The sequence below is a fragment of the Pholis gunnellus genome, assembly GCF_910591455.1.
Source record: "Pholis gunnellus genome assembly, chromosome: 13".
Classification (NCBI taxonomy): domain Eukaryota; kingdom Metazoa; phylum Chordata; class Actinopteri; order Perciformes; family Pholidae; genus Pholis; species Pholis gunnellus.
In genome coordinates, this window is record NC_136540.1 from 15,408,537 (window position 1) to 15,429,872 (window position 21,336).

Below are 21,336 nucleotides of genomic sequence, written 5' to 3' on the forward strand. Positions count from 1 at the left end.
TAAAATAACAGGATTCCGCTCCCTACACCACAGGAGGAAAATTATATAAATATAAAAAAATATATATCTATGATCAGTGTACACACACACACACACTGTTAAACCAAGCCTTCATGATGCAAATATTGGACCTGAAGTGAAATGTGAGAGCAGCCTCTTTAGCTGACGTGAAGAACAGCTCGGTCGGCTGATTTCGTAGAGAAACGTGATCACACTCTCAAGACTCATGTAGGCCTATCCTGGTGTGAGCACATCAAAACTGCTGTTGCTGGTTGTCTCCAGCAGGGGGAGGAAGCACGTGTCTGTTTTAAATTCCCCCTTCTCCATGAGGCTGCAGAATGACATTCATGTAGTGGCAGGCCTCACATAAAACGCTCACATCAGCCTTTGTGCTCACGAAAATGAGCTGTAATCATTGCAGTCTCATGCTCACTCTGGTCTGCTTTGTTTTACGGATTCATATTTGTTTATGATTGTGTTTAATCTGAAGGTCAAAATCAACAGAGGCTCCTGGCAAACAAAAAGGAGTGAGCTGTTATTAAAGTAGATGCAGGCTTGTACATTAATGTTTCCCCTCTCACTCTCTATGAAATATGGAGTTAACAAAATGGCACTTTTATAGTTTCAGGTTGATTTTCAGTGGAGGGAGAAGTATTCAGGACATTTACACGAGAAGTAGTATAACATGTAAATACCACAGGATATGGTAAATAGCCTTAACTACTTAAGTACGGTATTTGAGTATATGTGCTTAGTTCTTTTCCATCCCTGCCATTGTAAATACTCAAGTAAAGTAAAAGTACTTAAGTAACTGTATTAATTGCCTTCTATTTTCTGTGTGGAGTTTACTACTTGTGTAAAAAGTATGAATACCACACTTTGAAAATACTCCACAAGACAAAATCCTACATTCAAGTACATATTGTGCAGTAAAATGTGTCTCTGTCAGTGTTTCACAATTATATATGATGTTTCTAGATTCCTATTACTGGTGCAATAATGTGAATGTTGCATTTTCATTTATATACTGTTGGCTAGTTTAATCTACAGCAATGCATCGTAATGTTTGTAATGTCCTGTGAGAACCATGGACGTCTAAAAAGAAAAAGAAACCTGCTTTCAACTTTGTGATGATGCATTTTCCAGCTGATCCAAGATGCTTTTTGAATAGTTTATTTAGCTTAAGAAGTAGAGGATTTCCTCAACACTTAGAACACTTCATCCTCCAGTTTATCACAAACATTCAACATCAACACATCTGGAGGTACGTGGTTTTCACTGGACAGGAAGGTGATGCAAAAGACGATCTGAAAAGTAACTCAAGCTGCAGACAAATGGAGTAAAAAGTACAATATTTACCTCTGACATGTAGTGGAGTAGAAGTAAAAAGTAGCTTACAATGGATAACCGCTAGTGAAGTACATGGAATACACAATTGTATACATGGTACAGTACCTAGTTACTTTCCGCCATTGGAATTATATTTATATATTTTGGTCAAAACACTTGGAGTTGAGAGACACAAACTTTTACACACGGCATTACACGGTTTGCGTGCATTGATAAATACTACGCCACAGCTCTGACCGTAGTGCTGCAGTACTGAGACGAGCAGCTGAGTGACCCTTTGCTTTCATCCCCATATCAGCAGCCGTGTGGCAGGAACAGGCTGCAGCAGCAGCACATCAGGCTGCAGCAACATTTTGTCCTCTGCTTGTCAGCGAGAACTGCAGCAACACAGTTGTGGAGGCTTCACTGCTGATTAAATTAGTTATTCTGAAGGGAAGCATACTGATGACATTTTCCCCAAGAAATGAAATAGCACAGTGAAACACCTTAGATGTTATAAAATGTATAAAATCTGATGAATAATTTTTGTCTTCTTTAGTTTAATATTAGATAAATATTAATGGACTTTCTTCTTGTGCCTTCACAGATTCTACCAGGATTTAAGGATGAAAATGGATTCTAAGCCTATTATTTAATCATGCTCTTGGTATTTAATAATGCAGTTGCTGGTGGGACAGGCCATAACAAAGTTGACTTAGAAATCAGAGGACTGGGAAGTCTTAATGTACTAATTGGACTTCATAATTACATTAATGTCTGGCAGAGTGCAATACATCTTTTTCCACTTAGAAAGTATAATTTTATTAATTTTGCAAAATTTACTGCAATTTGCACACTTTTACTTTCATGTTAGTACTTGTGTTTAACATTTGTTTTTGCGTGGTTTGTTCATGTACTGCTGCTGTGAGACATGCGGATATCCCCCCAGGGATAAAAGTATAAGTAATGAAGTACGTATGTGATTAATGGAGAAAGTAATGAAGTAAGTAAGTAAGTAAATAAGTAATAAAGTAAGTAAAGAACAAATAATAATTCAGTAAGTTTAGTATAGCATATGACATCATTTTTCGACATACTTAATGACTTTTTTATGACTTTTCTGGCCATAAATCCATCTATCCATCCTTCCATCTTGAGAACGTTTTTATGAACATTCATTGAAAACCGACTTTATTAATATTAATCTTAATCATCCTGTGCAAGAACAAACAAATAAAGTAATACCAGCAGTAGAAGTGTTAAAAGGACAGTTCAGTATTTGGCATTTATTATCTGATACTTTGAGAGGTGAGTGTTGAGGACAGAGATCTGTCACCATTTTTAAAAATACTATTGGGATAGTTTGCTGCCACCGCACGATATGCAAGGTAATGTACAGAAAACAACATTTCTGTTTGAGTCCCCTTTTTGAACTTGGATTTGTTGTCTATTACTGCTTATCAGCAATCACCAGACTGAACTTCAATGCTGATGTAAAAGTGCATTCAGCTGCAGTTCTGCTAACAGCCACTGGGAGGCAACTCCCAAAAAAACATTTCTGGCTCAAATCATGTTATTCTCTCAACAAAACCATTATCAGTTATTGTTCTCCACATGAATTCAAACTCTTAACTGCAAATTAAACACAAATGTACTAACAAGATAAAGCATTAAAGTTGCAGAACAGGTTTTAAACAAGGACTCTCAATTGCCTCTCAACGGCTCTCAACATGGCGGCAGCTAGCTCATCAGCTAATTGGTGATAATAACGCTAGCAGTGCAAACTACAGCGAAAGTGATGAGATTTATTGGCTGTAAACAATGACGTGAACACCATTAACTCTCATCACTTTCGCTGTAGTTTGCACTGCTAGCGTTATTATCACCAATTAGCTGATGAGCTAGCTGCCGCCATGTTGAGAGCCGTTGAGAGGCAATTGAAATGCTCCCAATCTCGGATCGTGCACCTTTAAAACCATCCATCAGCATCACTACAGACAAACAAGTCGTAGTGCCATGTTAGAAAAATGTCCCTTTATTTCACCCTTCAATCTAAAATAACAGTGAGATTTTTAGCAGCTTGAGAAAACCTATATATATATACATATACATATATATATATATGTGTGTACATATACTATACATATATACACATCTGTTCAAGACTCTAGTTGAGACAAACTGCAATTAAAGCTGCAGTGTTGCAGCAACACCTGCTGTGAATATAGTTACAAAAATAAGTTGCCCTGTGCATCACTGCAACAGGAAGCTGGACAGAGCTGCAACTTCTTAAAGCAAAAGAAAAATAGGAGCAATGGAAAGTAACAGACTTTAAGTCCACAGCCACCACAAGGCTTGTTTTGTTCACTACAGTGCAGAAAACAAAACCACTGAATGGACGTGACGGCACTAAAAAGCTTTGCATTGTGCCGACAGTAAAAAGCGGTTTCCTCTTCTCTCAAAACACAAGAACATTTCATCGACCGCTGCTCTTATGCAGCAATATGTCCATGCTCCGATTGGCCCGTTTGGAAACCATCTTTCTTTTCTTTCTTTAAAAAAGTGCAAATTCCTCAAAGAGGGCAAACCCAAGAAAAACAATAACACATTTCCACTCACCCTAAAATCTATAATTCTTAGCTTACACACATATTTTCTGTATTTAAAGTCTTCTACCGTCTCTGTCGTCTCAGCCGCTTAAAAAAGTTGAAAGCTAACTGTGAAAAAGAGATTTTCGGTTGTAAGAACCGATATCTGCCTTCTGGAAGTATGCAAAACTGATCTTTTTTATTTTTAGATTAATTGATGTGTTGTTGATGTTGATTATTGTTGATAATTTCCTTTTTCTTTCTCTCTTTGGCTTAAAGGTGCACTGTGGAGTTTTCTAACAAACATGTCGAGAGCATTTCCTTCCTCGTGAAAACATTTGCAATGTATTTCACATCCTGCATCGTTTACATCCAGGTTGACTAGCTGTCTTTGCTGAGCACCATAGCGATAGAAGAGGAGTAGAACATGAACAAAACAGAAAGAAAGTTTGACTCACTGATGTGCAGAAACAAAACTTACTGATGTATAATGTTAACAACTTGGTTTGATGAGATGTGAATACTGGCTTTTAAAATAACAGAAAAAAATAATTGTGCACCATCTGTATCCCTCTCTCTCTATTGGCCTTCCTCCTCCTCCTCCTCTTCGTCGTCGACCTCACCGTCGCTCTCCTCCAACAGGCGGGATTGGAGAGCCAGCCGCTGCGCCACGGCCGTTACCATGGCAGCGCCCTTCCCGCTGCCGTCCTCCGAGACGAGGAAGGTGATGTCACATTCGGGGGCGAGGAGGCGCACCGTCGCCCGGAGCTCCTCGCTGAAACTACGGGAGGGGGGGAGGAGGGGAGGGGAGGAAGGAGGGAGGAGGGAGGAGGGAGAGTGAATGGGAAGACAAGAGACAATATTCAGTGCACAAAAAAAAGATATTTAACAAGTAGAATATATTGGACACTGTCGTGAGAAAGTGTCTTTCGCAGAAATGTTTTGTTAAAATGATGCTGGAGCAAAGGAGTGAATGGGACTTCTAAACAGTGAGATGCTTTGATTTGTGTCATTCTCACAAAGACAGGAAGTGTGTTCACACACACATCAATATTATTTCATAACTCCACAAAACTGATCCTCCTCCTGGTTCATTGGCTTAATGGATGTTTTCCTCTCGTCACCTCAACTCAATGATAGTTTGACTTTTGTGGAAAACCCAAAAAATATTTTTTGTACTTTTACATTTTTCTTGCCAACGTTTCATTTCACGGCGTCTGTATTTTTCCTCATAGTGCTTCTTACTTGGGGTGTTTTCTGTAGACCGTCCCGTCCACCCCTACAGTGGTCTTTAGACGTTCCAGCCGGCGGTTGACCCGGATACGGTTGGCGAGGGTTGCCAGGGCAGCGCCGCACAGACGAGCGGAGCGTGAGGAGATGGTGTCGCAAACCAGACGCACCACGCGGGAGTCGTCCAAATCCCAGTTCAATCCCAACTTGGTCAGAATGTTCTGCGTGTTTTCCAGACCGTCGTCCTGCCTGAACCACAGACACAGACAGGAAGTAAAGACGCACAGATTAGTGTTCAACTTTGCTGTCTGTTGTCGTGTAAAATGTTCTGAAATTGGTGTAAATCTATAATATTCTGTCTGAAACAAAAGCCTGGTTGTTTCTTAAAGTGAGGGAAATAAACCTCACCAAAAGATATGAAACAAGTTTAAAATGACTGAATATCCCATTAAAGAAATAACAGAAGGTTTATGACTCCAGATGACAAAGACAACGTGGATGATTGAATTAAATAGATTTATCGAACACTCACTCCTCAATCTGAGAGATGAACTTTGTCTCAAATGCCTCCGGGGTCAGCAGCGCCTCCGATGTCTGTCCCTTAAACAGCAGCTTGTCCTCCGTCAGCCTCACCAGCAGAAGCCGAACGATTTCTCCCAAATACATGCCGCTGATCATCTTCTCAAAGCTTTACAGGAAACCAGCACAGAAAGAGGCAAACAACGTATCTATTAGTCATCAGAAAATGGGTAGAAAATAAATGATTTCAAATAGCATGCTCTTTTGCGTTTTCTCCCCATTTCTCTCTTGATTAGTTGATTTTGCAGTTCAAAACCCAAAGATTCTCAATTTAGAGAAAAAGCAGTGAATCATCACTCAAGTGAGAAGCTGGAGGCAGACAATTATTTGGCATCTGTTCTTGACGAATAACGGTTGATGTATATTTAAAACTTGTTCTACATTTTCTGTTGTTTGACTAATTCTGTTTCAGGACTGAAAACAGTTTCCCAATGATCCGTCGGACTCACGTGTGGACGCCGGGGTTGATGGACGTCTCGTCCACCACGACGTCAAACTCCGTCTGGATGTCTTTCAGGGTGCCGTCGTCCCCGAAGCCGCCCCACTCTGTGTTGATGCACATCCGGCCGTCCTCGCCCTCCACACGCCTCACGTTCTTCATCTCCTCCATGTAGCACGCGTTGGTTCCCGTACCTAAAGAGGAAGAGAAGCACCGTGGCGGATTTTTCTTTTTCTTTTGGGACCATGGAAAAAAGACACACAGCCGGCATTCATTACAACACAAGTAAGTCTGAGCATCTGGCCACTCCTGAGACTTAAGTAGTTTGAATCGTGGAATAATAACACTGGAATTCTGCAACATGTTAATGATTTGCTTTTGTCTCATTATTTGCTGAATAGATTCAATTAAACAATTTTCCTTATCACAAAAAAAAAGTCATCTGCTGTGTTGACTCATCATCAGCTCCACTTATCCAGTGGAATATCTCAAGATTAAACGTATGGAAGAGGGTTTAGCTGCCCTTTAGGCCCGGGGTGCAACTGGAGAATTAACTATTTATTCAATCAATCTTTATTGTCCCCAAGGAGGCAATTTTTTGTTGTCTTATTATTATTCATTAGAATTCAATTCTTGCATTTTGCAGTATTGTGAGTACGATGATTATTCATTTATGTTATTTAATTCAGGATCTGCCGCAGTGATTTAAGGGAACAGTAAGTGGGATTTAGTGGCTTTGGGTTAGGGTTGTTTTCTATGTTTTCATTAGTGTACAGTCACCTGAAACCAATAACTTTTGTGTTTCTGTCACCTTAGAATGAGCTTTTTAATATCTATAAACAAAAACAAACTAACGTTAGCTCTAGGGAGAGCGTTTTGTATTCAGCTGGATGCAATCTGCAACCTCACCACCAGATGCCACTAAATCCAACACACTGCTCCTTTAAGGGATTTGGAGTTATGGCGGCAGATTGTACATTAACTTATACGTCAAACACACCACAACCAAACCTTCCTGCTTTGTCCGACACACAAACACACACACACACACACACACACACATATATATATATATATATATATATATATATATATAGGGGGTTGGTGTAATCATTTCCCGAGGGAAAACCGCGTGCTTCATATTGCAGCGCACAAACTAATTAGAGCAAAGAAAGGAGCTACAGCACGACCCTCATTATATCTAATAATGCTGTCGAGGAGCCTCTCCTGTTCACCAGGTACAACACATTATGTCTCTGAGGTATAAAATAGTGAGTTCTGTAAGGCTCGGTAACACCTAAGAGGACGCTGAGGGAAGAACATCCTCCTGGGTAATGTGGGTTTCAAACAATACCAGTTACTGCACCACCAGGGCTTCTGGGAAATGGTGTTTTGTAAATATATACTATACACTGAGTGCTTCCTTGTAATGCTACATTATACTTCTACTTCACTTCATTGTACTTTTTTACTCCCCTACATTCATTTGACAACATTAGTTCCTCAGAAAATATGAATACTAAATATAAATCAACTAATAAATCATTATATTAAAATAAGCTCCACCTTTGACATGGAAGTGATGAACACATTAATGCATCAATAATATCCCAGTACAGTAATTTAGTAAAATCAGCAGTACTACAGTGTAGAAATACTCTGTTACAAACACTAGAAAACCAACATTTTAATATACAATTTCAAAATTATATTTATACTTGAAATTATGCATTAACATGTTGGTACTTTTTGGTATTTTGATGCTAATACTGACATATTTATACTTTGGAAAAGTGTTCTAGTGCTGTACTGTAGTGCTTGTATTCATACAATGTAGTATTGCTAATTTTAAAATAAAATGTAAAATAAAAATCCCAGATATTTTCGAGAAATCCAGTGAAACACTATTTTCCTGTCAGGTTCATCCGAGGACATCCTGACATAGTTTACTTATTAAAATAAATGGTTACCTATGATCATGCCGATCTCACAGCTCTGGTCTCTGTAGCCACAGCTCATCATCGTGCCCACTGTGTCGTTCACCATGGCAACTGAGCCTATATCATAGTCCTGCAGAGAGAGAGAGAGAGAGAGAGAGAGAGAGAGAGAGACACACAGACAGAGAGGGAGACAGAGAGACACAGACAGAGAGAGAGACAGAGACAGAGAGAGAGACAGAGAGAGAGACAGACACAGACACAGACAGACAGACAGAGAGACAGAGAGAGAGAGACACAGAGACAGAGAGAGAGAGAGACAGACAGATAAGAGAGACAGACAGGTGTGTATGTGCTTCCTATTTATAATCTGTATTCTAAACAACCTGCCTACACACACACATATTGTGCAAAGAGAAACTGCAGAATGTCACATTGCTTCTAATAAGAGTCTGAGACAACAAACAACATGGAACCAGCTTCATGTACATCCATAAGCATCACGTCAAAAAACATCGGTAGAGATAAAGGACCACATGATGCTACTTCACGGCACTAATTAAAGATTTAGAGGAGCATTCTGGGAAACAAAAGCAGGTTGGGCAGCATAATACCTGCAACATCCTCCAGCTTCTCATTGGTTCAAGTGGATCTGAACACCCAAGACTTTTTTTGTTCTTTGTGTTTTTCGGCTGGATTTAACAAGAACTGCAACTAACCATTATTTTCAGAATCGACTGATTGTTTTCTTGATTAAGCAACAAAGCATTTAGTATTAATTCATGTTTTGTATTGGACTGAAACTAATGATTATTGCCATTATGGATTAATCTGCTGATTCTGCTCATCAACCGATTGATTGTTTGGTTTGTTATTCTATTGTATTGTTGTCTATTATTGATTTCATCTGTTTTATTGTGTTGTTTTGATCTGGCTCTGTGAAGCACTTTGGGCTGCATGATTGTAAAAAAGATGCTTTATGCATAAAGTTGAGTGAAAATAGTGAGAATTGTCATCACAATTACCCAGAGCCCAAAGTGACACCTAATGTCCAAACCTCAACATTACTACTAATACATTACAAATATTAACATCATTAAAAGGAAAAGCAGCAAATATTCACATTTATGAAGCTGCAACCATGAAATGTTTTTGCATGAAAAGATAATTAAATAATAATTTCAGCTACACTTAATAGCTACCTAATTTGTAAAATAACTTAGTTGTAAAAAGTACAATATTTTCCTCTGAAATGTAGTGGAAGTACAGCACTTGAGTACATGTACATGATTAGATTCCACCAACTCCTCCCATCTGAGAAGCTGACGTTTAACTTGACAAATCATGATTCTAGATCATCACAACAATTGCCAATCAACTTTCTGATGAATCGGCGTATCGTCGCAGCTCTCAACATGACATTCCATCATAACGCTTCACATCTTTTTGTAAATATCACCATGCGAGCCTCAGTATTTTAGACTGACCCCTCTCCTGTGAATGGCCTCCTTCAATAACTTCACCACATCTTTGCCCTCCACTCCGGAGCAGTTGAAGCCTTTGGTCCATTGGATCAGGATGCTCTGTGAAGAGAGAACATTTCACATGAAGCACAGATACGTTTCGAAAGATTGAGCTGATCTTCTAAAAACACCTGCAGCACAATGGGCATATACATTTGTATATTCTTAAATCCTGCATTTTTTCTGTGAGGTTTGGTTAAAACGTGTCGTGTGTGTGTGTGTGTGTGTGTGTCTGACCTTGTCGATTTCTTTCTGTATGCAGGGGAAGGAGAAGGTGAAGCCCAGAGGAAGAGTTTGTCCCTTCAGTTCCTGAGAGACGAGGAAGTCATTGAGACAGGCGGCGATGTGGTCGAACAACTGGATAGAAAGGAAGACGGATATTTATCATCTTAATATATACAGTATATACAGATAGTAGGGATGTCCAGTCCTGATCCAAGTCATTCAATATTGTCTGATCCGATACTTATGTTTGCCTAAATGACACAGCTTCTCATTTCACACTCAAGCTACAAGTTATGTATCTTATCCTAGATTCATCCCAAAGAAGATGTTCAGTATATATCAATATACACATATTTCTATTTTATGCAACTTTATACTTCTACTCCGGTACATCTCAGACGTAACTATTGTACTTTTCACTCCACTACGTTTGTCTGACAGAGTTTTAATTAGAAATAGCTGGTTAGAAGCAAAAGTCCTGTATCCAAGATTTACTTAAGTATACAAAAATATCAGCATCAAAATATATTTAAAGTACCCAAAGTAAAAAATACTCAATTATGCAGAACTTGTTGTCTAAACTTAAGTATTTATGCACTGCTGCATAGCTTGTGAAATTACCCCTCAATCAATAATAATTGACTGATCATAATTTATATTATTAATCTGAAGATGTCTCTGAGATGTAGTGTAGTAAAAGTGTTGAGTAGCAGCAAGTAAAGCACGAGTACCTCAAAACTATACTTAAGTACAGTACTTAGTCACATTACATTTTAATATTCTATGTGTGTGTGTGTGTGTGTGTGATGAAAAAAAGCTGCTCTCGTGAATTTATTAGTTTTCATTTTTCTTATCTTAAAATTGTACATGGCTTTTGATGCTGCATCAGACTCGCCTGTTCTCCAGGTCCCAGCATCATTTCTTTGGGGATGGCACAGATCTGACTGTCCATCTTCAGCACTTTCTGCTGCTCCTCCACCACACGGACATGAAGCACCCGGAAGTTTGTTCCACCGAGATCCAGCGCCAGGAAGTCGCCTTTCTCTGCCGCGAGGAAGGACACGCATTGGTTTATCATTACAGTTGAGCGTAAAAATCTGAAATATTAAAAAGGTGTATGACGATAAAGTATACACAGTAATGTTAAAAAGGTACCCGTCCCGTCCGGTGTGGCCCTGACGAAGGTGGGCAGCATCTTGACGGGCGCCTTGTGGTGAGAGTGTTTCCCCAAACCTCGAACCAGATCCTTCCTCAGCCGAGCAGAAACCTCCTGCAGCTTCTCCAGAGACAGGTGGAAACACTCCAGGTACTCCTGCACCTGCAGCGAGAGAGAGAGAGAGAGAGAGAGAGAGAGAGAGAGAGAGAGAGAGAGAGAGAGAGAGAGACGCAAACATGTTGTAAAAAATGCACTTTTCTGACCTAAATGCGTTTGTACAGACTTGATATACATCAGTAACCAGTTCATGTTATAATCCACTTTGATGTGGATCCACCAGATCTGTTTTGGTTGCACGTTAATATATTTAGACTTCATTATGCCAATCAAGAAAAAAAAGTAAAATCTAAATGTTCCAGTTTGGAACAGCCTTATTGTTTTTTTGTAATGTTAAAGTTAGTTTATTTCATTTAGTTGATTTAGTTTTATTATGTTTAATCAGTTCTAATTTTTACAATCAATACTATGCTTTATTTACATAAATATAAATACTACAAAAATATAGTGAAGGCAGAACGCAGTTCACTAGTGTATCCACAAGATGGCAGTGTTTCCTCAAAATCTTCACTTTCAAACCACAGAGCCCACTACTGTAAATGGTATTTAAAATAGATAAAAGAAAGAGTTTCCTCTCCGTTGTTGTTATGCTGCCTTTTGGGTTACTACGCAGCAAAAGCAATTTCAAACACATCTGAGCAATGTCGTCCTACCAGTTATAATGCAGCACACGGTATTTTAGGAATATGTGGGATGTCAAAGTTAATAAGGATGTTCTCTAATAACCAGGAGTCTTAAATGTCACTGAGAGTTTCTAAAGAACAAAGAGAACTCCTGAGCTCAGAGGAGAGGCGGGGTTTGACCCTGCTGCTGTGGATGACATCGTGTTTCATGAATGAACTTCCTCACTATGTCTACAGCGATTGGTTGACAGGTGAAATAAATATACATCAATTATTTAATGTGGATTTAATGAACTGTCAAAACATGCAAACACCAACATATCGGCCTTTCTGTGACGACAGAGAATATCAGCTACAGGTGGGTTTTGTAACTCTCTTTTCAGCCCCGTTTTGTTAGCTTATATTTACATTTTGCCTAATTGGCACCATGAAAAGTATGCCGAAGTAGTAAAAAGATGTTCCTGTTTGCAGAGTACCCATGGACTATCACTGGATTACTTCGATACTGAGAAAAACTTAAAAACATGAAGATTTTCAAGTTCTGAAGCCTCTTTTTTTCTAATTTCTAAGTAGATTTATGGATGTTTATTCTCGATGGACATCAGAGACACTGTTCTCCTCGAGAAGTCACGCTGAATAATGTTTCATGTTTGTGTGTTCAGAGTTATGACATAGAGACCAAGTGCAAACTGTGACTAACGATCACCTCAACCTTTACAGTAAAGCATTCAGTCAAACACCCCTATTGGGTTATTTACCTAATCAATGCATAACCTAGATGTGTTTATTCTAATCACGGTATAAATTACTGGCAGTCTGTGTTCATTTTCGAAGCAGAGAGGATCAGAGAGTTAGATAAAGGAAGAAGATCATCTTGACCTGCGAGAGCGTGTGAGTAACTTCAGAGAGAGTCTCCGTATAATGAGATCCCTGCACCACCGCACGGAAAACAAGCTCGCAAAAGTGATGCGCAGGTTGGGAAGAGTTTCAGTTATATAACGTAGTTTTGTGTATCAGCACCTCCACTTGAGTAAAAGTGTAACGGCACATGTTTTTAATTCATAACCAATCAGGGAACGACAGTGACTTCAGGGTTTTCATTATTGGCCAATCAGGAGGAGCGTTGCATGAAAGTAAAAAAAAAAAAGAGGACGCGAGGAGAAATGCTCTTTGTCTGCATTCAGAATCCACACCCATACATTCTTCAGATCTGCATTATTTGTCTGCAAATCTGATTGATACACATTTTACCTAAGAACTAGAGTGTTGTTCTTCTGTGTCTCAGCGTTCGGTTCCTACGAATCTATTAGTTCTTCTTTCATTAAAGATGAAGAAGAAAACAACAAACCCTCTTCTGACAAATTAGACGACAATAAGAAGCTTTAATCCTGTAATTCAGTTTCAAGTTCAGGTTTTCTGTTGAAGGTGCCGTTTGCTCAATTTATATATATATATATGACCTGAAGTTAAATTACAATTTACTATGTTCAATGGGAATAAAAAGGTAAAAAATGAACAGTAAAAAGACGCGCATGTGTCTCGTGTTTATGCTCCAACATTTCTGTAAATGAAATGCTTCAGAGGCACATTCTGCAGGAAGAGGCCTGGCTGGCACGACATGTTATGATCCTCTGGAGATGCCTGGCAACAATTCACACTTCTCTTCCTGTTTTCCGCTTTGGTTAAAGCTGGAGTAACATTGTGCAGATTTAAGAAGCTGCACTGGGAAGCTGTAACGTACCAAACTGCATCTATAACACATAGTGCTCTGTGGCATACAGATCACACCTACAGAGCACCTTCTTTCACAACTGTTATGTTGCAACCTCCGATTTAGAGACCAAGAACTAGTCCCCACAAGGTTTAGAGATAACATCTTATAGGTTTATGACTTTTTGTTGTTGTTAGGGTCACATTTAGCAGACGTACGGGGGGGGACAAATGGGACATATCACCCAGAAATGATGTGCAGCTTCCTGTTGTGTTTCTACGGACTGCCTTTGCTGCATTGTCTGTATTGGCCCTTCCAACAAAATGAACTTCCTTTTTGAATAATAAAGGCAACCTTCAACTTCAGGACAAGAGCAGCGTCGTTATTTAAAGGAGTTTTGGACAAAAATGCTTCATAGAAACATTTTTGGCCACAGAGAGGGGGATTCTGGGTAAAAACCGCCAGCAGAGGCTTTCAGAAGAACGAACACTTCTGTTCATTTCATTTCTGGGACGTACAAAATGTATTCCAAGAGGTCCTCGATGACTGTAAAAATGCTGTGACCTTTTTTTCAGCCATGTTTAATGTGCTTAGGCACAGCAGAGGTTTGAGCTAAATGCTAACATCAGCATGCTAAGAAACTCACAATGACAACGCTAACATGCTGAGCTGAAGCAGGTAGTTTACCATGTTCACCATCTTAGTTTAGCATGCCAACACTTGCAAGTGAAATTCATGGGAATGTTTTGCAGGTATTTAGTCACAAACCAATCGAACATACTGTAATTTTGACCTGATGATGGCCCTAAAGGAAAAGTCAGAGGATCACCAAAGTTACTGCAATTCTTCCTCTGGGAAGCATGATTGTGTGAGCACATTAAGAATAAGCTTAAACAAATATGCTATATATTTGTAAACACACACTGCTATATATTTGTAAACACTTCTATATCTTTGTAAACACTGCTAGATATTTGAAAACACTTCTATATATTTGAAAACACTTCTATATATTTGTAAACACTGCTAGATATTTGAAACCACTTCTATATATTTGAAAACACTTCTATATATTTGTAAACACTTCTATATATTTGAAAACACTTCTATATATTTGTAAACACTTCTATATATTTGTAAACACTGCTAGATATTTGAAACCACTTCTATATATTTGAAAACACTTCTATATATTTGTAAACACTTCTATATATTTGTAAACACTGCTAGATATTTGAAACCACTTCTATATATTTGAAAACACTTCTATATATTTGTAAACACTTCTATATATTTGTAAACACTGCTAGATATTTGAAAACACGTCTATATATTTGAAAACACTTCTATATATTTGTAAACACTGCTAGATATTTGAAACCACTTCTATATATTTGAAAACACTTCTATATATTTGTAAACACTTCTATATATTTGAAAACACTTCTATATATTTGTAAACACTTCTATATATTTGTAAACACTGCTAGATATTTGAAACCACTTCTATATATTTGAAAACACTTCTATATATTTGTAAACACTTCTATATATTTGTAAACACTGCTAGATATTTGAAACCACTTCTATATATTTGAAAACACGTCTATATATTTGAAAACACTTCTATATATTTGTAAACACTGCTAGATATTTGAAAACACTTCTATATATTCGTAAACACATTTAGTGAAGCTTAAACCATATGCTATGTGCAGTAATCATAATATGTCTTTAAGTGTAAGTCACAGAGTGAGGCTGCAGTGATTCTCACCCACGCAGAGGCCCATCGTTAACTGACCAATAGCAGAAACCAAGTACTCCCGGTCTTGCCACTGCTTGGTACAAAATAACTGTTTCAACAAAGAAAGCAGTTAAATGACCTTGGCCTCAGAACACACTCTCAAACACACACACACACTCATCAGACTCATCGCTGGAGGCATGGATTCCGTGTGCCGGTGAGGACGGACGTCCTGTGCACCAATGAGGCTCTCAGAAAGTTTAAACCAAGAGCCGCCTCCAACAATAGTCAACCAATCACAAAAATGCCCTTAAGGACTATATAGTTTTGAGCCCCCCCCTTGGGGAGCGCCTCTTTCTTTCTGTTACTGATAGTTTGAACTGGGTCCAAGCTCGTATCGATCTGCTGCGTCAGAATACTCCTGTTAAGAATAAACACTTTGTTTGATTTTAAATATTTTGAGTACAGTCTTGTCTGTGTCCTCTTTCACTAACAATTGTCTGTACAAAATTTCATGGTAATCGATCCAACAGTTGGACCAAAATAGTGTACTGACCAACAGGCTCACAAGGCCGTCCATAGGGCCATGCTAGCCGCGTGCTAGCACTGCTAAAAGCAGTCTAGAGTACAGCATGCGGTGCAACACCTCAGTAAACTCAACTGAACTACAGACACAGAATGTAGTTTGTGTTTAAAGCTTTCTTTTCCTGTTGCTGATCACTTCGACATCGTGGTAAAGCCTACTTTGTTTTTCACGTTAGTTTTTATTTTTGTCTTTGTGTCCTCATCAGTTCAAATAAACCAAACCCTCCTTAATCCAATATTTAAACCTCCTGAACCCAGACACACCTGGAGTATAAGCCCTAAAAACTGTGTGGGTGAATTTGTGAAATGTTTCTGGGCAGGATGCGTGTTTGTGTGTTTCTGTAGATCCAGGTTTCAACATGGAGGCTTGGATTGGTTCACCAACCGGACCAGTTTCATCAAAAGCCAATCTGTGGTGTGATGGTCTTTACTGTAAGTGTCTGAAATAGCTCAGACAGGTTACAACAGTCCTGTTGGTCCTGCTATCCACAAGTAAAATCATAGAGGAATAGTAGGTATTAAATGCCTGAAGATAGCCTAGCGTAAACTCTGATAGAATCCAAGACCGGCTCCCACATGGACCCTCTTCAGTCCTGAACCGGGCCTTTTCTAAGGAAAACTGTGAACGCACAGAATAATGTAGTGAGTTAATGAGGTGCTCTTTGGTCTTGGCTTTAACTCTACAGGTAATAATTAAAAGGTACAACAAACATATTAATCCATTCATGACACCTTTGCATCTGCAAAAAAAAAGACACAACTCGCCAAACTCTTTTTATAAAAGATATTTCTCTAACTAGAGCTTCAACACAAACTGTTTTGGAGGAGGGCTTCAGCTGACAGTCTCTTGTTGTCTCATACAGACATCTCACAACTTGAGATTAAAGTCAGGATAGCACATTTTTACAGCTGGTATCATCCAATAAAGTATGAAAATACACATCGGCTTTAATACTTTTAGAAAAATAAATGAATCACGTACTCTCATTTCATTCATAATTTGTGTTACATAGTTATTCACTGTTATCTTTATTTTAGTTTTAAATATCTCGTGTTTGACGTCCTCATTTTTGCATCCATCTTTTTCTGTGTATTTTCACCTAGAGAGAAGCACTTTATATTGCATTTGTTCATATGAAATGTACTTAAAGTTGTATTATTGTTATTACTATAGCTCCGTAGTCTTTGAGTTAAACCTGTTTCCAGCACCATGGGACCAGGATCAGGTGTGTACACCATTCCTCTCTTGGTCTCTTCTTCTTCTTCTCCGTCATGACAGAGACTGTAATTTCTCTGAGGCATGTTTGTTCAGGCCTTGTTTCGCTCTCTCTCTCTCTCTGGAGTCAGAGACTCTTTCTTCACTTTCTTCCCTCACATAGTTATCTCTTCTCTTTCTCTCATGTCTCTGCATGCTGGCTGCTGTTTTTGTCCTGAATGAAGGCGTCACTAACTTCATTCCTTTATCATGACTCTGATGGTTCGGAGTACGTACATACTTTATATTCACCAGCCCGGGATATACGGCACAATCACAATGAACTAGTGGTGAAAGAAGTACCCATATTTTACCACAGTCGTGAAATAATCTGGTACAAGTAAAAGTCTTGGATACAAGTTGTATTGGTGTACAAATGTATTAGCATCAAAATATAGTAATTTACAGAATAATATGTATTATTGTGTTTTAATTACTGATGCATTATTGTGTTTCATTTTAAAATTGCAGCCGGTAAATGTAGGGTAAATATTCTACATAATTCCTACTGAAGGTATCTTATGAACTGAAGGTATGTCTTATTGACATACTAATATCATCATTTATTTGTAAAAAAAAATAAAAAAGTAATTACAGTTCTCGAATAAATGTAGTGAAATAAAAAGTACAATATTTGCCTCTAAATTGTAGTAAAATAGAAGTATAAAGTAGCAGAAAATGGAAATAATCAAGTAAAATACAAGCAAATTCAAATAGTATATTGGTAATGAGTAAATGTACTTCATGGTTGACTGAAAGTAATCAGCAGGGTGCAGCTTTTCTAGAAATAGAGAAGAGTGTTGGGTGTGACTCCATCTGAGGTATTTCAAATGAAACCTGCTGAACTTTATTATAATGAATGTTAATCTTACAATGAATGATCCCGTGACTTATCCTCCTGTATGCATCAGACTAATACACTCTTTGATTTCCTAATCCAAGAATCCTCCCAGCAACAACACTCACTCCCCAAAACAGACAGTTTCTTGCCGCTGTGAGTAACAAGTGTTAAATCACACGAGCAGAAGGTTATGAATGAGGCTAAAATAAAGGTTTTACAAAATCACACTGAAGCAGTCACTTTGACAGACAGTTACCCTTGAGTTATATTTGAGACACTGAAAGTTGTACTCTTTGTTTTCAAAACAATGTCTTCATATGTTGTTGTGTATTAGTACTGAAGTCTGCGTTCTAATTATTATCTTTGTTTGTAACCTCTGGTTAGTGTCTAAATCTAGAAACAGTTCAAAAGTATTACAAAGGTCTACTCATTTGGCAGCGGAATTACCCCCGTCAATGGGATTATATATATACTGTTTAATCTACAGTACAACCTGTACAGCAATTAATCTATAATACACCATATTCTAAACAATTTGAATACACTATTACATGTAAAACCTTGATCTTCAAAGTAACTAGCTGCCAGATAAATGTATTGGAGTAAAAGATACAATATTTGTCTCAGAAGTGGAGTAGAAGTATAAAGTAGCTTAAAATGGAAATACTCATGTAAAGTACAAGTAGCCAACTTTCTCAAGGAGAGTACTTGAGTAAATGTACTTTGTTAGTTTACACCTTTGCCTTTGGAATTTAAAAACTCACATATCATGGGGCTGATTTGCTGACATAAATGACTCCGGCGTCATGTACCTTACTGAGCGTGTCCGGAGGGATGCCGTCCGTGTGCAGAGTCCAGGTGTCTCCGCTCATTTCGGCCGCGCTGCTCTTGCTTCTTTTCGCTGTGCTGCTCATCTGGACAGAAGAGTTTTAAAAAGGTCAAGTTCATCCAAAATACAAAACATACTTTCGACACTAAGAGTCTATGTGAGGCTGTACCATATGAGCTAATTGCTAACGTCAGAACGCTAACTTGCCGTTTCTTATCAGGTATAATGTTAACCATGTTCACCACGTTAGGTTAGCATGTTAACATTTACTTGCTAGCACTAAGCACAAAGTGCATTTGAGGCCGATGGAAATGTCGTAATCTTGGCACATAAAGATTGACCTGATTGACCTGATGCTAGCGCTTGAAAGTGAGAGGATCACTGAAGTGGTCTCGTACGGACTTACCAGCTACACAATTATTTATTTATTTATGCTCAGCTGTTTGTGGACTCACCTTCAACCAATATTGGCATTGAAGCCTGAAGCCAATCAGAATTCTTTAGCTATTCAAGTGTTGAAAACTAGACCAGAACCTGCAGGCCTGGTTCTGTTGTTGGTCATTGTCCTTTACTGAAAAGCAAGTCAACTTTATTTCTATTAGCCTATAGCAGATAGCAATGTTCATCGGATTTACACTTTGGTCCGGACTGATATTGGAGGGATTGCAGTGAAATTTGGTAGAGATATTATCCCCCTCCCCCCTCAGATGATGAATTCACATTTCATCATCAGAGGTTATTATGCCGGTTATTGTCAAGGTGTACGTGTCAGGGTTTAAAACACTGCAAATAAATTCTTACTCTGAAGCAGAATGATACTTTCTAAACATGCAAGTCAATCACCCAGAATCCTTTTCTTCCCCCAAGATCATGTGGCTTTACAGTGTTTAGTCCACAAACAGGAAGGTCAAGTGAAAAACAGAAGTCCTTATTTCACTTCCATCTGTTGTCCATCATGAGACTGGTCCAAACACACTGTGATTTATAAATATAAATACCAAACGAAAGTAAAACTTTAAACATGAATGCATCCAACCCCCCCCCCCCCCAGTGAAACATGAAAAGAGAGCGAGCAGTAACCAGAGAGCATCACCATGTGAGTTTATCTGTTAAAGGAGGCGTCTATCTTGAGAACTGCACTGTCAGAACTGAGAAGAAGTCCCTTAATACTGAGGTCAGGAGTTACACATTGAGAGCCCACCTGATGAGGACAGCTGCCTCCCAGTCATTGGACACATGGAGCTGACCGAACAAACACGGGTTCAGTTGAATTAAGTGGCTGCATTCATGAGTAAAATAAGTAAAATAATAATTCAGTGGACAATGAAGATTAATTTATTTATTCATTCATTTATCTGACGAATCAGAAGAACATTATCTGAAATTGGATAATAAAAAAGAAAATATATTTAAAACCACCAACTGCTCAGCATGCCGATTGGGTCGCCCTTTTCTATTTTGCTGAATTGCATTTGCATATTATGATATCAATATTCTACACCACTTCATTTCAGAGCGACATATTGTACTTTTTACTTCACTATAAGCTGAAGTTACTATAACATATGAAGATGATTGAAGTATTAAATAGTTATAATTAGTCACACCTCAAAAACAAAGGAGCACCTAATTAACACATCAATAATAATTATAATCCAATAATTAAATATATAACATTGACAGGAGCCATTCTGCAATGTTAACACTGTTAGCACTCTGTAATACATTTATGCTTTATTTAAGTAAAGGCTTACGTAAACTTTTATAAGTCCACAAAAAGTTAAAGAGTGCCTTTTTAACGTCATATTACAGGAAACACATGCTGCTGCTGAAGTTTAATTCAACCAATGAGATGATTTCTGTTGATATGATTAAAACTGTACTCATCTGTCACCATTGCTTGAAAACCTGTCACACTCACTTTTCAGTGTATTTGTGGAGGTTGTATTTCGGCCACGCCCCTCAAGAGTCTCACCTGAGCAGGAACAGGACACATGACACGTTCAGCTTCAGCTCACTTCAGCTATACTGTCTTTTATTTTATTTCCCACATCTAACAGACAGTCGGTTGTAACTTCAGCTTTAAAACAACTTGAACTGACGGGATTATCCCACCTACAGGAGCAGCAACAGAAGAGATTCTAAAGATCCACTTTAAGAGGGTTTAAAAGAGCATTCCAGGAGCAGATTAAAGACAACACAACTAGTCACAAACATCCAGGAGGAAATATACAGCTCAAGATGTTAAATCTGGGGTTCAGTGGTCCTTTAAAAAGGAAGCAGGTCTCAAAGTAAAGTAACTCACCTTTACTTTCTGCGCCGTTCAGACTTGCAGGGAGTGAACTTCCTCGATGAATGACAAAAGAGCGTGAGAGCTCCGTTTTGAGTTTACACCCACTTCATCTGCAGCGCTAATGTCGCAACATGAAGAGGCGCGACGACCGATCCTAACAGCTGATTCAGAGGATCAAGCCGGCGCTCACACGTCAGGAAGGAAGACGAAGGAAGCGCTCGTGTCGTTTGCAGCGGCAGGTGTGTCTCTCCGCGCGTAAAGACGCACGAGGAGCGCAGAGTCCTTCTCAGAAATACACCCACTTTAAATTTAGTGTCATTAATGATGCTTTG

At 38.6% G+C, this 21,336-nt stretch overlaps 1 protein-coding gene across 2 annotated transcripts; it reads right to left on the bottom strand.

Annotated features, from left to right (window-relative positions):
• Positions 1 to 1,212: 1,212 nt before the first annotated feature.
• LOC306705595 (hexokinase-2-like) lies at positions 1,213 to 21,092 on the bottom strand. 2 transcript variants are annotated; one of them, XM_079172387.1, is made up of 12 exons: positions 21,017 to 21,092; positions 20,633 to 20,686; positions 18,695 to 18,796; positions 11,006 to 11,168; positions 10,746 to 10,894; positions 9,863 to 9,982; positions 9,590 to 9,685; positions 8,136 to 8,235; positions 6,176 to 6,359; positions 5,680 to 5,835; positions 5,163 to 5,396; positions 1,213 to 4,698 (listed from the first exon to the last, which is right to left on the bottom strand). In XM_079172387.1, exons 3-12 carry the CDS (start codon positions 18,794 to 18,796, stop codon positions 4,497 to 4,499), a joined length of 1,506 nt encoding a protein of 501 aa, XP_079028513.1. In that variant the 5' UTR covers positions 20,633 to 20,686; positions 21,017 to 21,092; the 3' UTR covers positions 1,213 to 4,496. The 2 variants fall into 2 exon arrangements, with proteins under 2 accessions (XP_079028513.1, XP_079028514.1); XM_079172388.1 differs by lacking the exon at positions 20,633 to 20,686 and having other exon boundaries at positions 21,017 to 21,069.
• Between the last annotated feature and the right edge of the window lie 244 nt (positions 21,093 to 21,336).